Genomic DNA, 21,068 nt, shown 5'->3' with positions numbered 1-21,068 from the left:
TATATTGTTGCACCAATAGGCTCACTTCTTTGTACTGCATGGTTCAGAAAAGAGAGTACATCTCTCCCAAGAGTTGGAACAGAAGTCTGAGGGGCCTGGCTCTCATAGACACACATCCATTCCTGAACAATTTCTGTGACCAGGCAGATGAAATACTCTAATTGGCTCAAGACCATCAGGACCCACCCTGGAAAGAAGGGGTGGGGTCTATCCCCCCAAATCTCATGCCTCAGATTGAGCGTGGAGAAGTGGAGAGTGGTCGGCAAAGGAAATTCCAGGTCTGGATCACCAAAAGGGTAGATGGGTGCAAGTGTGAAAACTCCAGATGTCTGCTATGGGTGGCCCAGACCTGTGAGGCATGCCAAGAGGCAGGAGCAGTGCCAGCCAGCCAGGGGCTGCACCCTAGCACTACTGCACCCTCAGGTGCTCGGGCCTGCCTCAGCGCCGGACAGAGGACATCTCCTGTGAACGCTCAGTGATGCCCTGTCCGCAGCCTCGGAAGGATCTCCTCCATGGTCCCCTGAAGTCTTGATTTCCAGTCACTCTCAGTTGGGGTGTGAGCCTCCCTTGGGGCCTGCTCCCAGACCTGGTCTCTGCCCACAGTGGACGGAGTTGCTTTTCTGCTGAAGAAGCCCGAGTCTACCACCCAGGGAAGATGCAGGAAGAGTCAGGGGTCACAGGGATGGCGTGCAAAGGGGCACACCCTCCCCTTAACTCCTCTGCCTCGTTTCAGAATGGTTCCAAGCGATCCCTGCTTTATGCCTGAGACAGCTGGCACACAGTCAACTGAAAAACCAGAGCCAAGGGGAAAAAAGTAGTGATTTTTTTCAGAAGTTTATTGATCAGTAGACTGGGTCTTTTTTTGACATTTCTAAACAAGATTACAAAAAGACAGAAGCATTGTGTATTAAATGCATTGGCTAATTGACACGTCACCTGGTATACTCTTAGATTCTGCCCATGTTTACCTGGAAAAACTCAGTGGTTACCTGTCCTAAGAAAGTTATTTGCCACATTCCATGGAGGAAGTAAACGGTGCCTCCTTAAATGCTTTCCTTATCTCCAAGGCAATCTGTCCAGGGTATTGTTCTGGGCATCTAGGAGTGTAGCTATAAAGCGGGAAGGTTCTGGTGGTGGCTGTCAGGCCATGACTCTGGTGGTTAAACCCCATCCTAGGCGGCAGGCTCCAGTACAAGACATTCCCAGTGTGGCGCAGGGGCGGCCCCCCAAGACCCAGCAGACATAGCAAAGGACCGTGGTCGGGACAGTGGGGCCAGGGCTCTGCTGAAGCCTCTCCTGCGGGTTTGTAAGGCGGGCAGCGGTTGGGGGAGAGCACGAGGCATTTGGCTTCTCGTCACATGCTCTCTGACCCACCTGGACACCAGTCCCATGAGATGGAATAAGAATCCAACTCCTTAAGGCCCACGGTTCTGTGGGAGGAGTCACAGCCCCCAATCCAGGCTTTATTGCTGCATGATGACAAGTGTTCCGGAGAAGCCACTCCAGCCCTGGAGAAGTGAAAGCCAACTGAATGCCTGGCCCTTCCCACAGAAGAGCAGCCCCAACCCGGGTCATCCAAGTGTGTGTGACGAGGAAAGAATCCAAGTAGGATGCCAAGCGGGTTGGACATCAGCGTGTGGCCGCAGAGCTGGGGGATCTCGGCAGGTCTCAGTGCAACGCTTCTGTACAGACGGGCTCAGGAGGGCCTCACCAGCAGGCTCACAGTTTGGAAGTCGACTTCGGGAGGAGTAGGCAGAAGTTTTCATTTTTTTCCCCCTAAACTCAAGACTGCAGAAGTTTGTGTTGTGCGATACCATGTGCTGTACAGAAAACAGACTCAAGATTCTTAGGTTTTCTTCTGTGAAATCATGGAGAGCATGAAGATAGTTTCAGAGTTCTGGAGTTTACCTACTTCCACGCCCCCTGCCTCATCCGTGAGCACTCTGCAGAGGGGGTACTTGGACAGTGGGGTGGTGCGGGGAGGACAATACAGTCGGCCCAGGTGCCCAGATCCCAAGGGCTCCATGTTCCCGGCCCTGCTGCATGGGGTCAGGGGATAACGGGTGTTTTGGACACAGACTCGAGGAACTCTGTGCGGGTCCTGGGACGATATGGGTCCTTGCTTGGCCGCCATCCTTAATGTCTTTCAGTGTTTTTCTTTCCAATCAACTATTTACGGTGGGTGACTTCAGGTTTCAGGAGAAAAATGGACATGTGACTTCCTTTTTCTTCCTTTTTTCTCAGCATTCAGCTACCAGAGGTCATGGGGGTGGGGTGGGGATCACCCATGAGGTGCTTCCATCCACGTAGAACCAGAAACCTCCTCTGCGGCTCCTCTGCAACAGTATGCCTCTACATCCATATATAGACAAAACTTGCCATATGTACATATATACACATTAACAAGTGGCCAAAATACATACTCTTGTGACATACGTGTATATATTTATCTTTATATATGACAACTGAGCTGAGTTAAAGAAGCAAGATGATTGTGAATGGAAATAATCTAACCTTGGCATCTCTATGCCTTTCGACAAATGAACTCTCTCCTCCTCTCTCAATCTTGCCCTCTGCTGGATCCACTGTGCTTACGCACCCGTGTGGTCCTCGTGCATTCACAGAACTATCTACTGGAATTACAAATGTCTCTTTTCTATGTGTCTAATTAATTTAAAAGTACTCACTAAGGCTAAAACCATGTTACGTATTTACTTCTCTTAAAACTAAATTATGTCGAAAGTAAGCTAGGGAGTGTGAGGGCTGGCATCTGGATAAATGCTTCTCTAAAGTAAACATTTTCTTAAGTCTGCTGTTCTGCCCCTGATGTCACAAGTGACACCAGAAACAAACAAACAAACAAAACAAAACGAGAGTTTTGGGAGACTTAGGTGTGACTGTTTGGATTTCATTCATTTTTGGTGCCGGCAGGGTCCCAGGCTATGCAGCCATCACAATAGTGATGAAATATCATGTCTCTCTTATTGCATAAATAATGGTGAAAGGCACCCGCATCCCCCAGCTGGAGCCCACACAGTGGGGAGGGTGACCTCCCCTGGACACAGGCATTTGGGCAAGTGGTCCAGAGAGGTTCACCCAGGGCACCCAGGGAGGGAACATCAGGAACTGATGTACAGGTAAGGGCCCAGATCCTACCTCGTGAGGCATTCATGGTATGAACCACACAGTCTTTTGAAGAAAAGGCTTTATATGAAAGATTGCATCTTGTTTCTGTATAAAGGCCTTTATCCTTTATATAGAAACTATATTTAAAAAACTAGTCATAATAAAAATGCCTATTTTTTATAAAAATAGTGTCTAACGCTAGTAGACTGACCTTGGGCTGGCCCCCCGTCCCCTCTGTGGCCACAGGGCCAGGACACTGCACGCACTAATTCATGTTTTTTCTGGATTTAAATCCTGCCATTGACCAAGGAGCCTTGGGGACGTGTAACCACACTAACTGAAGACTGGAGAGAACCACTGCTTTTCTTACTCTAGTTTAAGTATGATAAACTTTGCTACAACCTGTTGTCAGACAAATAAAGCTAATCTTCAGATTTCAACGTGACTTGAAATGAATACTAGAACTCTTGCCAGGGGTTAATAAAGGTTGTGAGTTCCAAATTTCTAACCAAATACAACTTTGCTGGGAAGGCCGCAAGGTTGGGGGAGCCCTGGGAGGGCCGGCCAGCAGGCGCTGGGATGGATGCTCCCTGCGGCCTGGCCGCGGGCTCTGCGGGCCCACAGAAGGGACGGGGACACGCAGAAATGGTGCGTCCTCCTCTCAAAGCTGGGGCAGCAGTCTACTCTTTGGTAGACAGTTTGGAGAGAACAGAAACCTTCTCAGCTGTTTTTTTTTTCACTCCAAATAGAGCAAGAGACAAAATAAATAAGCTGGTCTTTGCTGCTTCCCGGTGCTCTCTGAGGGACAGCCAGGTTCAAAATGATGGACAGTCCAGTGAAGCCCAGCACAGCCCCCAGCTGACACGCCCTGGCTCCTGGGATTCCACATCTGGGCTTCTCTAGGCTTTGGAGGACTCCTTGGACGATTTTCCTTTCTTCTCAACGCTTCCATCCCTGTATCCACCCCGTCCCCCCAACATTTTAGTAGAAACTCTGGGAATTTTAAGGTGAACGGATCTCATCTAGTGTCCAGTGTCTGCCCTCCCCGTTCTACAGATGGGGAAACCGAGGCACAGAGAGGGCAGTGCCTCGCCCAGGGTCGCTCAGTGAGTCAGTGGCAGTGGGGGCCTCTGGCCCAGGCCCCCCAATTCTAGCCCCACACCGCCCTCGCTGTGTGCGGCTTGCCCCTCAGTCGGCGTTCGGCAAGGATTTCCTGTGGGAGGGTGGCACGAGGTGCGGGGGCAGGCTGTTGGGCAGCTCGTAGCCATCGAGCTTGATCTTGATGAGGTGCTTGGCCAGTGCGAATTCCTCCTCGTCCAGCATGCCGTCGCAGTCACAGTCGGCCAGCTTCCAGATCTTGCCCAGGACGCTGTTGGGCAGCTTGGAGGTCACCATCTCCTTCTTGGCGTTGACGCCCGATATCTTGCCGTTGACGGGCGACAGGGTGTAGAAGAGCTCATCGTAGACAGGCTTGTCTTTGGCCACAACCCACTCCTCCTCATCGGCGCCCTCCTTGGCACCCTCCCCGTAGCCCTGGTTGAAGGGGCCCTCGGCAGTGCCGTCGAAGGCCCCGCCCTGCACCAGCTGCGTGGGCATGCTCGTCTCCTCCTGGCTGATGAGGCTCATCAGGGACGAGATCTTGCTGCTCAGCATGTTGTCCACGGCCTCGATCAGCTTGGGCTTCAGCGAGTGGAATTTGGCGAAGTCATAGCTCTCAAGCTGTTCCTGGAAAAGGAGAAGCCACAGATTTGGTTAACATCCTCCCTGCAGGAAGCAAATGAGGAGAGGGATGGCTGGAGGGGACAAATGCTCCCTTAAAGCAGGCAGCCCATGCTCTGGGCTGTCCAGAGCTCTCTCTCTCTTTGGTGGGGTCCCCACATCCGAACCCACCAGACACAGGAGTGGCTTTTGGAACAAGAGACAAGATGCATGGGATGCAACATTTTCCTATGGTAGCTAATCTGGGCTGGCAGTGGCATGAGGGACGGTGATCCCCGAGGGCTTTGAGACAAAATTCCTTTCACCCTGTCTTTTTTTTAAAAAGCACTCTAGAGATCTACTATTTTATCTTTTAAAGTATTTTACCTACCTTACATACTTCAGTTGATTTTCACAACAATGCTGGGAGTCAGGAAGAGCAGGTATTAATAACCCCATTTCACAGAGAGCACAAGGGGTGTCCTGGCGGAGTCAAGACAATAGCCCATGCCTCCTGCCGCTTGACTAGCCTTTGTGCTGTAACGTGAAGCTGCGACAGAGCTGTCAGTAGAACTAATTTAGGTAAAATGATTATTTAAAGACGACGTTGATCAGTTAAAAAAATGTAGTTTAGGGTACAAATAGGTACAAGTTGAAATTGCAAAGAGAGAGAGGAGTAGGGATGGGAAGGGCAAGTATAAATGCAGCCAGTAGAGCTGAGTAGTACTAGCATGGTCAGGGCAGGTCTCGGCTGCATCTCCCAGGACAGCTGGGAGGAGCAGACAGAGCACAGGGTTTGCAGATGGCCCTAGGGGACGCGGCAATTGCCTGGCCAGGATGGGAGCCAACTGTAGATGCCACAGAGGCTCTGTGGATGGCTCTGTAGAAACAGTCCTTCCTGCCTTGGTTACCCTTCCTTCCTTCCATCCATCCATCCATCCATCCAACATTTACTGACCATTTGTTATGTGCCAGGCCCTGTTCTGGGATATAAATATGAAAAGCCACAGTCTCCGCCTTCAGGGAGCTTATATTTCAAAAACCGCTTGACTTAGTTTACAGTGAAACAATGATAACATGAAATAGAAGAAAGTCATGAACAAAGGGAAAAGCCAAGTAATTGAAAGGAAGAGGAAGGGAATCATCACATCAGATAATGAAGGCTGAGAAAAGCTACACTCCTCAGCTGCCCTGGCTGGGGAGCCGGCGGGGGTGGAGGTGTCACGCCTCGCTGTCGGCGGGGAGAAACCACCTGTTCCTCCAAGAAAGACAAACCTTCTCTGGCCCTGAACTGTGGAAGTCACTTAGGCAATTGTATAAGGGGCCTCAAAGATCTAGTGAAAATGTCTTAATAGCAGTTTTGCCAAACAAATGCAGAGAATTCCAGGTATGGCAGTTTTTATATGGACTCTACGTGAAGTATGTTTGTTTGGACAATCCTAGAGGGCCAGAGAGGGGCCAGCCAGGTGTGCAGTTTTCTGGAGATGAGACAGGGAGGCTCTCAAGAGAAAGAGCTTTCACATTCCCCTCAGACCTGACTGTTCTGGACAGAAGTAATGGGACAGGGAGTTAAGAAAAAACAAAGCTTTGTGCTACCATAAATATTACACTTTCATTGTAAAAAATTGGGGAAAAAACTGGTAAACAAAAATAAGAATCTTAAATCACTTATAATACCATCACCCAGCAATGACTTTTGCTAACATTTTTGGGCATACGTTTATAGCCATTTTTACAAACACACACACACTCTTTAACTGAAATAAGACCACACTATTTAACAACCTGCATTTTAAAGAAATAATATATCACAGCTTTCCATGATATCAATTTTTATACAACCTTTAAAAATTTTTTTAATTTGACTTAATTTTTAAATTGAAGTATGGTTGATTTACAATATTGTGTTATTTCAGGTATACAGCACACTGATTCAGTTTTATATAAAGTGATTTGGTTTTATATATACATATACTTTTATTTTTAAACATCTTTATTGGAGTATAATTGCTTTACAATGGTGTATATATACATATACTTTTTCAGTTTCTTTTCCATTTTAGGTTATTACAAGATATGATATAGTTCCCTGTGCTATACAGTAAAAACCTGTTACTCAGCCATAGAAAGGAATGAAATATTGCTATTTGCAGCAACATGGATGGACCTCGAGATTATTATACTAAATGAAGTAAGTCAGACAGAGAAAGACAAATACCATATGATATCACTTATATGTGGAACCTAAAAAATAATACAAATGAACTTATTTGCAAAACAGAAACAGACTCAAGATACAGAAAACAAACTTACGATTACCAAAGGGGAAGAAGGGAGAGGGATAAATTAGGAGAATGGGATTAACAGATACACATTAATATATATATAATAGACAAACTTATTTTCAATAGCTACATGATATTGAACTGTATAGCTGGGCCTTTCCTCATGTACCCTGTCCATGTAATTGGAAGTTTAGGTCATTTCCAATGGAGAATCAAAATTGTGGTCTCTAGGGTGTGCTGGCAGGGCAGACATTCTAGGCTGTTATTCTGAAGTGTAGCCCTGAGCTTTAGACGGTGGAGAGGACAGAGCGGAAAGCAAAACAGCCTGACATATCTTGGAAAGGTGCCCCCAACACTCTTCTCAGTAGCCAACTCTGTGACTGTCAAAGCAGGCTGGCCTGGGCTGCCACCTAGCACTCAGCCTGAGCTCAGCTCAGAGTGGTGGGGTAGCACAGGCCTGGTTTCTAAGGTACATTCCAGTTTTCATGTCCTCCATCCTCACTGACACACCACAGTCACCTGCACGTCATCCGAACATCAGCACCAAACAATGCTGCTAACACTTTGGGGTCCTGCTGCCAGCACCTCGGTCAGCCAAGGGAACTGAGAAGAGAAAGCCTAGGAGGAGAGCAGGCAGCCTACACAAAAATCCCAGTGCTGCTGGGGTAAACAAGTCTGGATTCCCCTGGGTGCATGAACACCTACCCTATTTCCTCATGAATGAGCCTGAGCTCTGGGCACACACAGAGCCTCTGTGTCCGGCCAAGTGGACAAATGAGGGCGGTGCCCACCCAAACTTTCCACCCGCCTGCAGGCGACATGGATTCAGACTGCAAACCTCTGGAAAACTAGCCAAGGGAAATGGCCACATATTGGCAGGGGTGGACAGGAAGCAGCGGCAGCAGCCGTTCCCACCCCGGAGGGCACGCATGAAGTAAGCCCTACACTCTCATCCCTGTGGTACCCGCCTGCCCAGTCCTGGCCAGGGGGGTGGGGTCCAAGTTAAACCACACCATCACTGTCCTCCACCAGGGTGGCTCCAAAGCTTTTTATTGGGATGAACACACACTGGAGAATTTAAAGAGCTACCCATCAAACAACTGTATGCATCAAAGCCGCCAAGCGCGGGATCCTGGAATTCCCCCACAAGAGACAAAGGTCAATCCCAGCCTAGCCTCTTCTGGGCTCTCCCTTGCCTGCTCACTCCCAGCCTGTACCAGAAGCTGTTTTTGAATCCACTTGGATGGTCTGAGCAGATGGGGATGGCTCTGCCGCCCTCTGCTGTTGAAATGTTTTTTTTTCTATTTTAAGATTTTATTATTTTTTAACATCTTTATTGGAGTATAACTGCTTTACAATGGTGTGCTAGTTTCTGCTTTATAGCAAAGTGAATCAGTTATACATATACATATGTTTCCATATCTCTTCCCTCTTGTATCTCCCTCCCTCCCACCCTCCCTATCCCACCCCTCCAGGCGGTCACAAAGCGCTGAGCTGATCTCCCTGTGCTATGCGGCTGCTTCCCACTAGTTATCTACCTTACGTTTGGTGGTGTATATATGTCCATGCCTCTCTCTCACTTTGTCACACCTTACCCTTCCCCCTCCCCATATCCTCAAGTCCATTCTCTAGTAGGTCTGTGTGCCAGTTCTCCAAGGAGGACAACTGCATCAGCTATCAAGGTGGCCTTGCTCGTGTTCCCTCATTCTGCAGCACGGACACGTCAGCGCAGCAAAGCAGATTCCCTCCCCAAAGCAGATTCCCTCCCCAGATTCCCTCCCTACAATGGGTGTAGGGCTGACACAGGCCCTGGGCAAAAGCCTGCAAAATACAGTTGGCTCTTTGCTACAGTCAAGAGTCACCTTGACCAGCTTGGAGAACAGAGACTTAAAGCCGGCCCCGGTGAGCTCTCCGTGAGATCCTGGGATGTGCAAAGATCATAATCAAGTCATCTCCAAGCTTCTGCCCCTGCCGCTGTCCCAGACACAGTAAGGCTGAATGCCTGTGTTGGGGAAGATGTCAGATGCTCAACAGACTCAGGGATGTGGAGGCCTTGACCCACACCAGGAACCCCCAGAGCTTCCTGGGTGACAGCAAACTAGCTTGAAGTAGTGAGCACACCCTCTGGGCTCCAGGCCTGCCTTGCTCCCTGGGGATTCCCTGAAAGGACTGGGGTGGTATGATCAGGGCCTGGCTGGCTTCCCAAGGAAGAATCCTCACCCAGCTTCCAGGGGTTTGCTCCAGACACCACTGGTCTGTAAGCCCTGTGGGAGTCAGGCCTAGGTCAGGGTCTGAGAAACTCATTACCCTAGAGCCTGCTACGATATAAACATACACTAACTTATTAATTAACCTACTCAACACGTATTCACTGAGTACCTGCTACACCCCAGGGGCTGGGGATATGGCCGAGAACAGGACATGGGTCACTGGCTTCATGGAATTACAGCCTTCTATGGGAGACACTAAATAAGACACTGAGTAAATGAATTATACCACAGCACAGAGACACTTATGTTGTAACAAGGAGCACAAGTCCCAACAAGGGGCTTTGCTGCCAAAACGTCACTGCCAGTTACAGTCATAGCAGCAAAACTGTAACCCAGAATGGACCTCTGTAGGGGCAAGGATTTTTATTTCTGCTGTTTGTTCAATGATGTATTCCAGGGGCCTAGAACAGCGCCTGGCCATAGTAGACTTAATTACTATTCTTAGGTGAACGCACAAATGAACACAGATGATGGTAGGACTGTGTGGATGGTAGGCACCCGGCAGGTAGGACCCCTGCTCCCAGTCCCAGGGCACCCAGGAGTCCAATGAAGGGGCCAAGGTGCCTGGTGCGGCGCCTAACCGCAGGGTTCTCAGTGAAGGTTCAGGCCCTCCCTGTATTGCCCGGCTACATGGGCCAAGGCTGCTCCCGAGACCTGGGGTGAGGGACTGCCCCTGTGACCAGCTCTGAGAGGCCTGGATGCCCTCTGACCGGCCAGGCCCAGGCTAGCATGGTCAGGAGTAGCTCTGGTCACAGAGTTTGCTCCCTCCGTTCAGGAGCTCCCTGGAGACGGGCAGGGGAGGCCTGTCAGGGAGACTTCAGGTCTCGGGAGCCGCACCTTGTGGGTCGGGCATCAAGGGAGCCTCAGGAGGCCGATGAGCCACAGACGTCCCATCAGGCCATCGTGAGCACTGTGTATTTACTCACAGCTTTCATTTCAGTCAGGAAACCAATTTCCCTTCCAAAGTATCTGAAGGATGCCAGGAAACAGCTGTCCTTCAGTTTGGTCATGGGGTACAGGGCATGACCCAAGGGTGCAAAAGCAGAACCTGCTCAGGAAGAGGCCCCAGGAGCCCTCAAATTAGCCATCTTACGACCAGAAAAAAATCCAATTTATCCTCTGAGTACAGGAATATCAACTTTACTTCTAAAAAAAAAAGTGTTTCTATGTATTTTTTTTTTTTTTTTTTTTTTTTTTTTTGCGGTACGCGGGCCTCTCACTGTTGTGGCCTCTCCCGTTGCGGAGCACAGGCTCCGGACGCGCAGACTCAGTGGCCATGGCTCACGGGCCCAGCCACTCCGTGGCATGTGGGATCTTCCCGGACCGGGGCACGAACCCGCGTCCCCTGCATCGGCAGGCGGACTCTCAACCACTGCGCCACCAGAGAAGCCCCTATGTATTTTTTTAAGCCGACTAAATCATATTTGACTAGATCGTATATACCAGATGCATTCACCCTGATCCCAGGCATCACAGCAGCAAGTGTAACCCACTCCTATTTCAGTGTGTACGTTATATACAGAGAGTTTACATTAACAAACCCCTTAGGATCGATGCTTCCCCTCCTGCGGCCTGATCTTGCCTCTGCACCTGTGCTTCCTCCTCCCTGACCCTCCCCCGCAAACCGACCCCCATCCCCACCCCAGGCAGGCTGGCAGCTCACAGGCCCAGAGTCTCCAGGGTACAGCCAGTATGCTGTACGCTCTCTTTGGCCCATGTAGATTCTTTGAAATTCTGAGCCAAAATTTGAAAACCAGGGTACTTTACATACAAATCCAGATCTCTGGCTTCTCGTGAAATATCCAGGCCTGCACTCCCACGGGGCAGCAACCACTGGGCAGGATGGGGCTTCCCCACTGAGCGGGGAAGGGCACACGCTCCCCAATCTGCTCCCACCGTGTGCCCTGCAAGTCCTCACTCACTGCACTTGCAGAATTGTTTTCCTCCCAGTAGGGACGTGTTTCTCAGGACCCACATCTCTACCAAATGTGAGAAAACAAGAGGTGGTCGGAGGGGGCACCCCAGTTTCCTTTGGCGTGGCCCGCCTGCCTCACTTGTTTGAGTTACTTCTGGCTGGTGGCTGCAGGCATCTGAGTTGTGTTGCCTGCTTTCCAGAGGGCTGTGGCCTCCAGGGCAGATGGGTCCTTGCAGTGGACAAGGAGATGGTCAGTCAGGCTCTCTGAGGAGCCAGGTGAGGCGGCCTCGCTCGGGAGGGCATGGTCAGTGTCAAAATCAAGGTCACCTAACACCATGGCGGGGAGGTGGACACACGGGTCAGGCCAGGGTGGCAGCACCCACTCGGGGTCACCTGGGGCTGCCCAGACACATGTCAGGGAGATTCTGAAATTAGGCCAAAGGCTGCCCGAAGCTGGCCTTTAAGCAAACTCTCCAGTGAGCACAGCCTGCTGTGTCTGGTGAACTCCCGCCGTGGCCACAGCCCGCCACGGCCTCTGACTGAGCCCGCAGCAGCGATGCTGCCCAAGCGCGTAATCCCACAGTGCAGGGCAGCGTGGGGGACGGCCGGCTTCAGGAGCCCCTGGAAGTGACCTCCAAGGTCACTCTCAGCTCTAATTCCCTTAAAGTTCTGGGATTCTAAAAAACAGGTGGCACTTCTGTGCCAAAACAACCCTGAACACAGCCTAAGGGGGCTGTTCATAGGACTTTTTTCAGGTGAGCTTAATTTACTTCTCGAAATGTCTCCCTTTTTGTTTAAATGTTTCAGGAAGCAAGCAATTTCTGCTTTATTCACAGGAGCCTATTATCATGTATTACTAGGAAGACGAATTTACCGTGTTCTCCTCCATTCTAAACCATGAAACCCAAATGTGTACCCAGCAACCAGCCGGACAAGCTGGCAGTGCCCCTCCATCCCCACTGGTGACATTGTGATGGGCCCTCTGTACCTGCATTGCCTTGACCTCGGGGAAGTCCCCTGCAGAAATCTGGTATTCTCGCTGCAGCTGAATGTAGATTTCTGGCAACCTGCTGATAAGCTCTCTCTTCTTGTTTTCTTTTCCAAATACACTTGGCATCTCCTTCTTCAGGTGGCTGATGATGTAGGCATGTACCTGAAGGGGTATATGTCAGTGAGGACGGGCCATTTAGAAGTGCACCAGAGAAGGACAAACAAGATGGCCTCTTACATGCATCACAGCACATAACAGGCATCCCCGCAAAGTCATGGTGCTCAGGACAGGAGGAGGGCAAGGACCAGGGGGGGAAGGTATGGGGGCACCCGAGTGGGAAAGACCTTGGTTCTGGTGATTAACCTCAGAAGACCTAAGAGAAAGTTTCACCAGGGCCAGTGCCTGCAAGCACCAGCAAATGAAGCTGGAGGCAGATGGAAATGGCTGATCTGCATGGAAATCTGTGCCCGGTGAACAGTGAGGTGAGAACACCCATAACCTCCCCGTAGACAGTTTAGGCCCCGAGATCACTGAAGTCATTTCTGCACAAGACCAGCTGCCTAGGGCCAGGCCAGACAGCAGAAGCTCCGTCTGAGAGAGGGACCCCTGGTACATGAGGGGGGAGCCCCAGAAACCTTGGTCACCCAGGGGTAGCAGGCCTGGCACTGTTACCCGAAGGGTGGTGAATCCTGCTGGGAGGGCTCTAGTTGGCTTTCGTCACTTCCTTCCCTAACATTTCCACCCTTCTACTGATTTCCAACTTTAGGATGTTAAGAAACACTCATTACAAAAGTTCTCTTTGTACAGCAGAAACTAACAAAACATTGTAAAGCAATTATACTCCAATAAAGATGTTTAAAAAAAAAGTTCTCTTTGTATACCTAGAGTTCTACAGAGTAATTTAGAAGTCAAGAAAATAACTAAAATAAGAAAAGATGAAAAACAGGGCAGTGATTACAAAAAGAAAATGACTGTGTAGCTATGGAAAATCCTATTAAAGAAAGCAGAGGTCTACTATAATCTTGTGGAAGAATGGAAATTGAATGAAGGGGGTAAGCAGAAACATCCCATGGCTCAGCTGAGGGCCTCTGTGTATGGACATACACTGGGCACAGCCAAAAACATTTTGCTAAGATCTGAACTCTAAACTAAGTGCATAATGCAAATGCTGACAGGCTCGGACCAGACAACGCGAACTTCTCCATCTACATAAAGGTCATTTTAACATAAGCACACACTGAGCTGCCTGACTATTGCTACAAGTATAGATTGGGAGAGATGCTTCTATACCTTCCTGTCACTAGTAAACTTATTTATTTATTTATTTTTAAACATCTTTATTGGAGTATAATTGCTTTACAATGGTGCATTAGTTTCTGCTTTATAACAAAGTGAATAGTAAACTTATTTACTTTTCAAATTAAAACAGCTTAAAATATTTACACGATTCTTTAAGATAACCAGAGAAATCCAAGGTTTGGCAATCCTTTTATTTAGAACGATGGGCTTTTAACTGCATTCCTGAGGATATGATGAATACGTGGTAGAACTAGTAAGACTGGTAATTTCCTTGCCTTGGTTAGTGAATGCCTGGCTTGGTTTGGATGAGGCTGGGGACGGCCCTGGGTAGGTCCGAAGGCCTTGGCGGGACCGCCATATTCCATCGGGGAGAACCAACTATCACCAGCTGTCCTTGCATCATTTCCTTGGCCTCGGCCCTCCTGGATCCTCTGGACTGGGCCTGTGGACCCCTCTCTCTTCCGTGCTCTGGCCTGCCCTGCTCTGGAGCCCATCCCAGCTGAAGCAGGAAGTCCCACTACCTGCTCAGCTTCCCATCCACGAGGGCGTCTTTCCAAGACCCCTTCCCAGAGCCCAGGCCTGGGGCAGCTGCCAGGTCCCTGCAGAGCTCCCCAAGCCCCCTCCCCACCTATCAGTGTGGTACCTGGGAACTGCCAGGCCCCTGTGCAGGTAAGGCTGACTCCCCACCCAGCCCCTAGCTCCCCTGGGAATGGCACCCTGCTCTTGAACACCGCCTGGTCCCCAGGGGCCTGCTTTCCCTGGGCTGGGCTGCAGGTGATGTGCCCCTGCCACAGCCCTCCACCCATCGCCTGGCACCTGCTCCCTCATCCCTGCCCTCATGGTGCTCACCGCTGATGACTGAGGCTGCTGGATAATGGGCCAACCTTTGACGCCAGGCCTCCAGGGCCCTGATGTAACTGGGGCAGTTCCTGTGCCAGGTCTCAACTCCCTCCTCCTCCCACCTGCCTGGCTCTACCTGAGTCATGACCCTCAGGTGACCTGCTCATGCTGCAGGCTGCTCTCAGCCTCAACTACTGGCCTGTTTCGTGGAAGTCTCCTGTTGTACTGCCTCTGCATGGCCTCCCCCTCCTGCCCTTCCCTGGGCATCCTAAGACAATAATAACCCAGGGTCAGATTCTATGCATGGGCCCTGCCTTTAAGAAGCTTATCAAGTTACAAGGTAAATTATAATCCTTAGAATCACAGAGTATTAAATCTGGAAGGGGCTCCCTATATCTGACTGAATTCCTGGTTCCAGGAAGTTCATATGACTTACTCAAGGTCACGCAACTAGTTAGGAGATGCCAAGCTGGAAGTAGCATTTAACTATCTTACTGCCTCATTCCCTGTCTTATAGAATTAACTGCTTTTTGTGGGTATGAATTAAAAATCGTACTGAAGCTGCTGAAGTCTGGAATTCAAAGTGAACTATGTCCTATGGAACAACTTTGAGGTTTGGCTTCTGATCGTTCCTAACTCACAGGGAAGCTTTGGGAAGGTCATGTACTCTTCCCTCCCCATGCATAAAAAATGGATACGTTATGGCACACACACTGCGAACACCACGCAGAATGTGGGAAAGACTGCAATCTTCTAGCGGGACGGTGCCTTGTGATTTTCTAAGGACTCTCGGTAAACAAGGGACAGCCTGGGTGGCTGAAATCCCCAGTCAACTTGAAAAGCTCGTGTCTGCCTTTATGTGACAAAGATGTGTCTCCAAACAAACGCAGGACCCGGGGCCAGATCCGGCGATGGTCCAGGGAAGGAGGTAGAAACAGTCTGATCTTTTGTTCTTTATAATAGGAGAAAATTAATTTAGAGGAAGAGGAATAAGAAGGAGAAGATGGGGAGAAAGAGGAGGTGGGCAGGATGGGACTGCGTGTTTGAAGGCCGGGTCAGGCGCTGCCACCGCTGCCCACGCGCTCGCTGAGCAACCCTGGGCAAGCTGTCTCCTCCCCAGCCTCGGCTTGCTCACCCCCAACCTGGGGATTACAGCCCTTACCTCACAGGGCTGTGGTTATGAGAATCGAGAGAGAGCATAGATTTGAATGTACTTTGTCCTCTAGAAAGGGGGCTAGAAATGTTGTTATTGACTAATGGCCAAAGACCTATAGCTGGAGGGGTAGTAACGCCAGAGGAGGCTTGTGGCTATTTAGTCCTTACTGAATAATGAATAGACTCTATATATTTAAATAGAACATGATGAATTTGGGTTCCAAGTTCTTCATTCACAAGTGAATGACACTGAACCCTGGGGAACGTTTGAACATTGTTGTCTTGTTCAATTCACTCTTTCCCTTATATAAAACTAGAAAAGCCCCAACTCATCAAATGGTGATGACCAAGGGTAAGTCAAATGGCTCAAAATGTCAATTTTTTTCTGGGCTAATAACTCAATGAGGAGAAAAAGATGTACTCCCCTTTAAACGAACAGGGATTTATAGTTCACATCCACACTCTGACACAATCTCATTAACTGTGTCCATGACAAGTGTTTGTATCTCCAAGGCTGAGAAGCATGTACACAGAGTAATACTGGGAATTTCCACTGTGGGCTTGGAGGGCAACCCCCAGCAGCAAGTGCTGGAAGCTTGAGGTGCTCATGGACAATAGGAATGGAAATGCCCATGGAATTTGGATACTGGGGAGACGTGTGGGGGAAGTCAGGCTGGGATACATTGTTCTGCACTGGGCAACCTTAGAGTTGCCCAGGTTTAATATGACCTGATGGAGATCTGCATCTTTGCAGGCCCAGCTGGAAACGTGCAGAGAACATTTAACCTCTGGGGATCAGCACATTTTATATATATATAAATTTACTTTTATTTATTTGTTTATTTATGGCTGTGTTGGGTCTTCATTGCTGTGTGCAGGCTTTCTCTAGTTGTGGTGAGTGGGGGCTTCTCTTGTTGCAGAGCACGGGCTCTAGGTGTGTGGGCTTCAGTAGTTGTGGCACGCAGGCTCAGTAGTTGTGGCTCACGGGCTCTAGAGCACAGGCTCAGTAGTTGTGGCGCACGGGCTTAGTTGTTCCGTGGCATGTGGCATCTTCCTGGACCAGGGATTGAACCTGTGTCCCCTGCATTGGCAGGCAGATTCTTAACCACTGCGCAACCAGCGAAGTCCCTGGGGGTCAGCACATTTTAAAATTGGGTTTACTATGATAAAAAAATTTCAGTTCCTAAACTAGAGACCCAGAAGATGAACCCATGGGGTGGTAAGAGTGTGAGGCTTCAAGATGCAGCTGATTGGCTCCCACTTGGAGGTTTGTTATTCTGTTGAAATCAAAGCTGGCACCAACAGCACATATGATTCTGAAGAGCCTTAAACGGCATGTGAGGGGGCCTACCCAGTCATCTGATGGTGGCCTTCAAAGAGACAGGCTCTCCTGGGTGGACACAAGTACTGACACACCCCCAGTAGCTTGGGGCTGCCAACTGAGCTATTTTTAAATGCCCCCTGGAGGACTAAGCATCAAAGGGATAGTCATCAGCCACTGCAGAATGATTTTTACATAACTTAGCCTGGGTCCATGTGGTGAATTTCAAAATGTCTAACTTCTCCCCAGAAGGAATAGGCGGTGCAGACAGACCAGAAAGCTGCCCCTGCACGCTACACGTGACTAAGAGGAGAACACGCTGTGAAGACGAAACTAAATTGCACCGAACTATAGTAAACCCCCCAAATCAATGACCTCTCCTTTTCTTTCTCAGTTTTAGTTGTTCCTTCCTCAAATGTTGACTCATTTTTTACTGAATGAAGGTTTCCAAGTGGGTGGGAACCCTTCCTATCCTTGGGCAGCGTGCTTATAAAGGGTGGGGTCCTACAGTAAACTTGCCTTGCTATTTACCTTTGTGCATTTATCCCATAAACTACTATGATTTGGAGTTTGAACCTTATTTCTTTAACTTGGCTATTTTAATTATAGCTGAATAAAACTAAATTCTTATTTTCTAAACTTATTTTGGGCTTTCCCCAAATAGGTTACTCTACAAAATCAGGAAATGAAACTTGACTAGCATCTTAGATTGTGACATCCTTCAAAGAAGGATGTCTACTGATATCATAAGATACAATCTTTGATAAATGGCACTCTAAAGGTTTCCTGTTCCTTGAAACAGAGAGTTGGGGAAAAAATATAAATAGAAAAAGCAGGGAAATCATTAAGTTTCAAGAGATCTTTAGTAAGAGTGCCATTTTTCATATTATTAAAATGTCATCTTGGGCTTCCTTGGTGGTGCAGTGGTTAAGAATCCACCTGCCAATGCAGGGGACACGGGTTCGAGCCCTGGTCTGGAAAGATCCCACATGCCGTGGAGCAATTAAGCCTGTGCGCCACAACTACTGAGCCTGAGCTCTAGAGCCCTCGTGCCACAACTACTGAAGCCTGCGTGCCTAGAGCCCGTGCTCTGCAACAAGAGAAGCCACTGCAGTAAAAAGCCTGTGCACCGCAACCATGAGTAGCCCCCACTCGCTGCAACTAGAGAAAGCCCGTGCACAGCAACGAAGACCCAACGCAGCCATAAATAAATAAATAAATAAATAAATAAATGTCACCTTTATGATACCTCAAGTTTGACTACTGCAGAACCTGGCAGGACATTAACAACGCATTTCTGGCTTTATTTCTGGATGAGGCACAAATTCTACCTAATTATGGTGGTCTATAAATAGACACACTCCATACCCCAACTCAGATCTGTCACCTCTCAGGTGACATCTGAAAACTTATCCTTTGCATGCTTGCAAAATGACAGCTCGACAAACCTCTAAACTTTGTAGGGTTTACGTGGATGGATAATTTTATAGAATAAACAGAATGACAGATTAATGCAGAATGCAAGGGCATAATAAGGAGCAACCAGATGTTGTCCACTCTGGATTTCAGGCGAATGCCTTCCGGACCAGGGAGTCAGGCCCACTGGAGTTTGAATCTATATTTTGTAACTTCAGGCTGGGGAGCCTTGGGCAAGTTATGTCACCTTTTTGAGCTTCAGTTCCCTTTTGTGAGAAATGAAGAGAATGCCCAACTCTGTGCACTTACTGACAGGATCAGACCCTCAGGAAGGGTTGGCTTACCAAAGGAAAACTGGATCAAGAGAGATGAAGATTAATATATCAAAACCAAAGAGCATTTTTATGAAATAGAAACACTGCCAAGAGAAAAACTCAGGTGACTCCTTGTCCATTTCAGCAACAAGTTCACAAATGGAACATAAAACTGCAGGTGGTGTATAAAGTGGATGGCATTGGTTAGTGGCCAAGGCCACTGTGCTGAGTACGGCTTCTTCTCTGCCCAAGACTGTTTCCTGCCCCCCTCTGCAGTGTGGTGCTGCCCCAGGAACACACTGACACTGAGAAGCTCAGGCTGGAAACATCCGTACTTCAAACATTTTCCTTTATGAAAAGGAACAAGCCAGATACTATTCTTAGGGAAAAAAAGACAAGCTTTTTTCCTAGAAGTAAGCTCAGCAAGTTGACCGCCCCCTGCCCCTGCCCCCCGCCTCTACACAAGGGCTTTCATTATTCCCGGCGTCAGTACACAGCAGCATTCTGTGCCTCTCTAAACCCAGGCCATGCTGGCCCCTTCACAGGGCCCAACACTCAAGGATGGCAGCGAAGTCCCATGTGCTTGGCACCCCCAGTCAGCTCTCTGCTCTTTATTTATTTATATGACTAATGACAGCTGCGTCTTCAGTCACTAGGCCCTCAGCAACGACCGGTAAATTAAAAACGGCCATGGGCATTTAAAAATAGTTTAAAAGATCTTGAAATCTGCAAAGGCTATGACGTCATTTACCAGCCTTGGTTATAAAATCACGTTGGGTACTACGTACACTGAAGGTAAAGTTCAGCTGTATCAGCTGGAGGAGAGAAAGACCACACGCTGCGGGGTGGGCAGTCACTAAATGGGCAAAAACGGACTTCCTGCCACCCGGGACGAGCAGGGGAGGGAAATCATGTCAGGAGAGCTATAAATCAGTGGATTTACAAGCCTTGCAGAACTGGAACAAAAGTGGCTGTAGTTAGGGAAGGAAGCAGATGGTACTGAGAAGAAAAGTTCAAACAGCAGTGACTCACAGAGCACAGGTGACTGCAGATTAGCTGGGCCGCATGGGAGGAGGGCATGAGCACGCACTGGGTGGGCAGCTGAGCAGAGAGGAAAAGAGCAGAACCAGGGACTATGGGTGGGGCTGGGCCGCCAGGGAGGCCTCTCGACATAGGAGGGATGCTGCCCTGTGAGCATGCTGGCATAAGGGCGGCGGTGACGAACCACGAGGAGGCGTTGCACGGCTGGTCACCCGCCCGGAAGTCATCCTCCGTGGAGCCCTCCCCGCTCCCCATCCCGCCCCGGCGAGGCCCCCTCCTCAGAGCACAGTGTCCACACCCCAGTCACACACAGCTCCCCATTCTGTAAGGGGGGGTTCTGCACCCCCTCCTCCCCCAGACCAGGCTGCCCAGCCCTGGCCCAGGGATGCTGAGCAGCTGCTGACTGAATGAGGCAAAGTGAGGAGAGTGTGAGGAGGGTCCCTTGCAGAGGCTGCCGCGGGGGGTCTCCGGCTTACCTTGGCCAGCCTCGCTCGCTTGATGAGGTCATTGAGTTTGCGCACCGCCGCCTTCTGAGGAAGGCTCTGGATGTCTCTGAACAGGTCCTGGGCCTCGGCCTCGAAGAGCCGGCGGTTGTCAGTGTTCTGCAGGGGCTGCGCCCAGAAGGAGCCGATGTAGACGCGCAGCACCTCGGGAGTGTTGATGACCTTGCCCAGGGACCACATGAGGGCCCCGTAGACGCGCATCAGCTGCTGCGTGTCCACTTGGTCAGCCTTGTTCAGCACCACGCGGATCTTGTCGTCCTGGCCCCGGAAGGCCTTGATGGCCTCCGAGAACTCGTCTGAGATGTCCAGTTTGTGCGCATCGAAGAGCAGGATGATCCTGTCCACCCGCTCAGCAAACCACTGCAGGACCTGGCAGAAGTCATACCCTGTGGGGAGGGAAGGGCACATCAGTGCAGGCGGTTGCTGCGGGGGACACGCCTGCCAGGAGGGCTTGGAACCCCCTGGGTCTCCAGCAGCTGCCGAGGAGAGAGCCCCGTCTCCAAGCTGGAGGCAGGGGAGGCCTCGCGACCTGAAAACCATTTCACATGGGGCCCTCTGGGCTGGATGCATCGAGTCGATGCTGGGGACCCTGGGAGCCCTTCCGTGGGGCGGAATGGGGGATACAGAGGGGCTCGTGGTCACTTTGATTGGGCAGTGCTTACTTCCGTACGCGTAGCTCCATTCAGTCCCCCAGGGGTCTCTTGTCTCACCTAGCACAGTCTTTTGGCTCAATGGCAAAACTGGTCAGTGGCTCTGTAAAAAATGCAGGCCATGGGCCAAAAGCTCTTAATTTCTGTCAAAGTCTCACCTTTCTGAAAGTTCCAGAACTGGAGAAGGAAGAAAACCTAGAGGCCGCTTGGAGTCCCATGGGGTGTCCAGGAAGTACCACAAAAG

General features: G+C 49.7%; 1 protein-coding gene across 1 annotated transcript in view; it reads right to left on the bottom strand.

Moving 5' to 3' along the window:
• Window positions 1-818: 818 nt before the first annotated feature.
• Window positions 819-21,068, bottom strand: part of EHD4 (EH domain containing 4) — a 90,045-nt gene continuing 69,795 nt past the window's right edge. Inside the window, exons 4-6 of the mRNA XM_004273960.3 lie at window positions 20,148-20,560; window positions 12,283-12,447; window positions 819-4,851 (exon numbers count right to left, since the gene is read on the bottom strand). Coding sequence (XP_004274008.1) covers window positions 4,315-4,851; window positions 12,283-12,447; window positions 20,148-20,560 — 1,115 coding nt within the window. The 3' untranslated portion in view covers window positions 819-4,314. The remainder of the gene's footprint in view (window positions 4,852-12,282; window positions 12,448-20,147; window positions 20,561-21,068) is intronic.

This window comes from Orcinus orca, chromosome 2 (assembly GCF_937001465.1).
Source record: "Orcinus orca chromosome 2, mOrcOrc1.1, whole genome shotgun sequence".
Taxonomy (NCBI): Eukaryota; Metazoa; Chordata; class Mammalia; order Artiodactyla; family Delphinidae; genus Orcinus; species Orcinus orca.
This window is presented reverse-complemented; position numbering and strand designations above follow the sequence as displayed.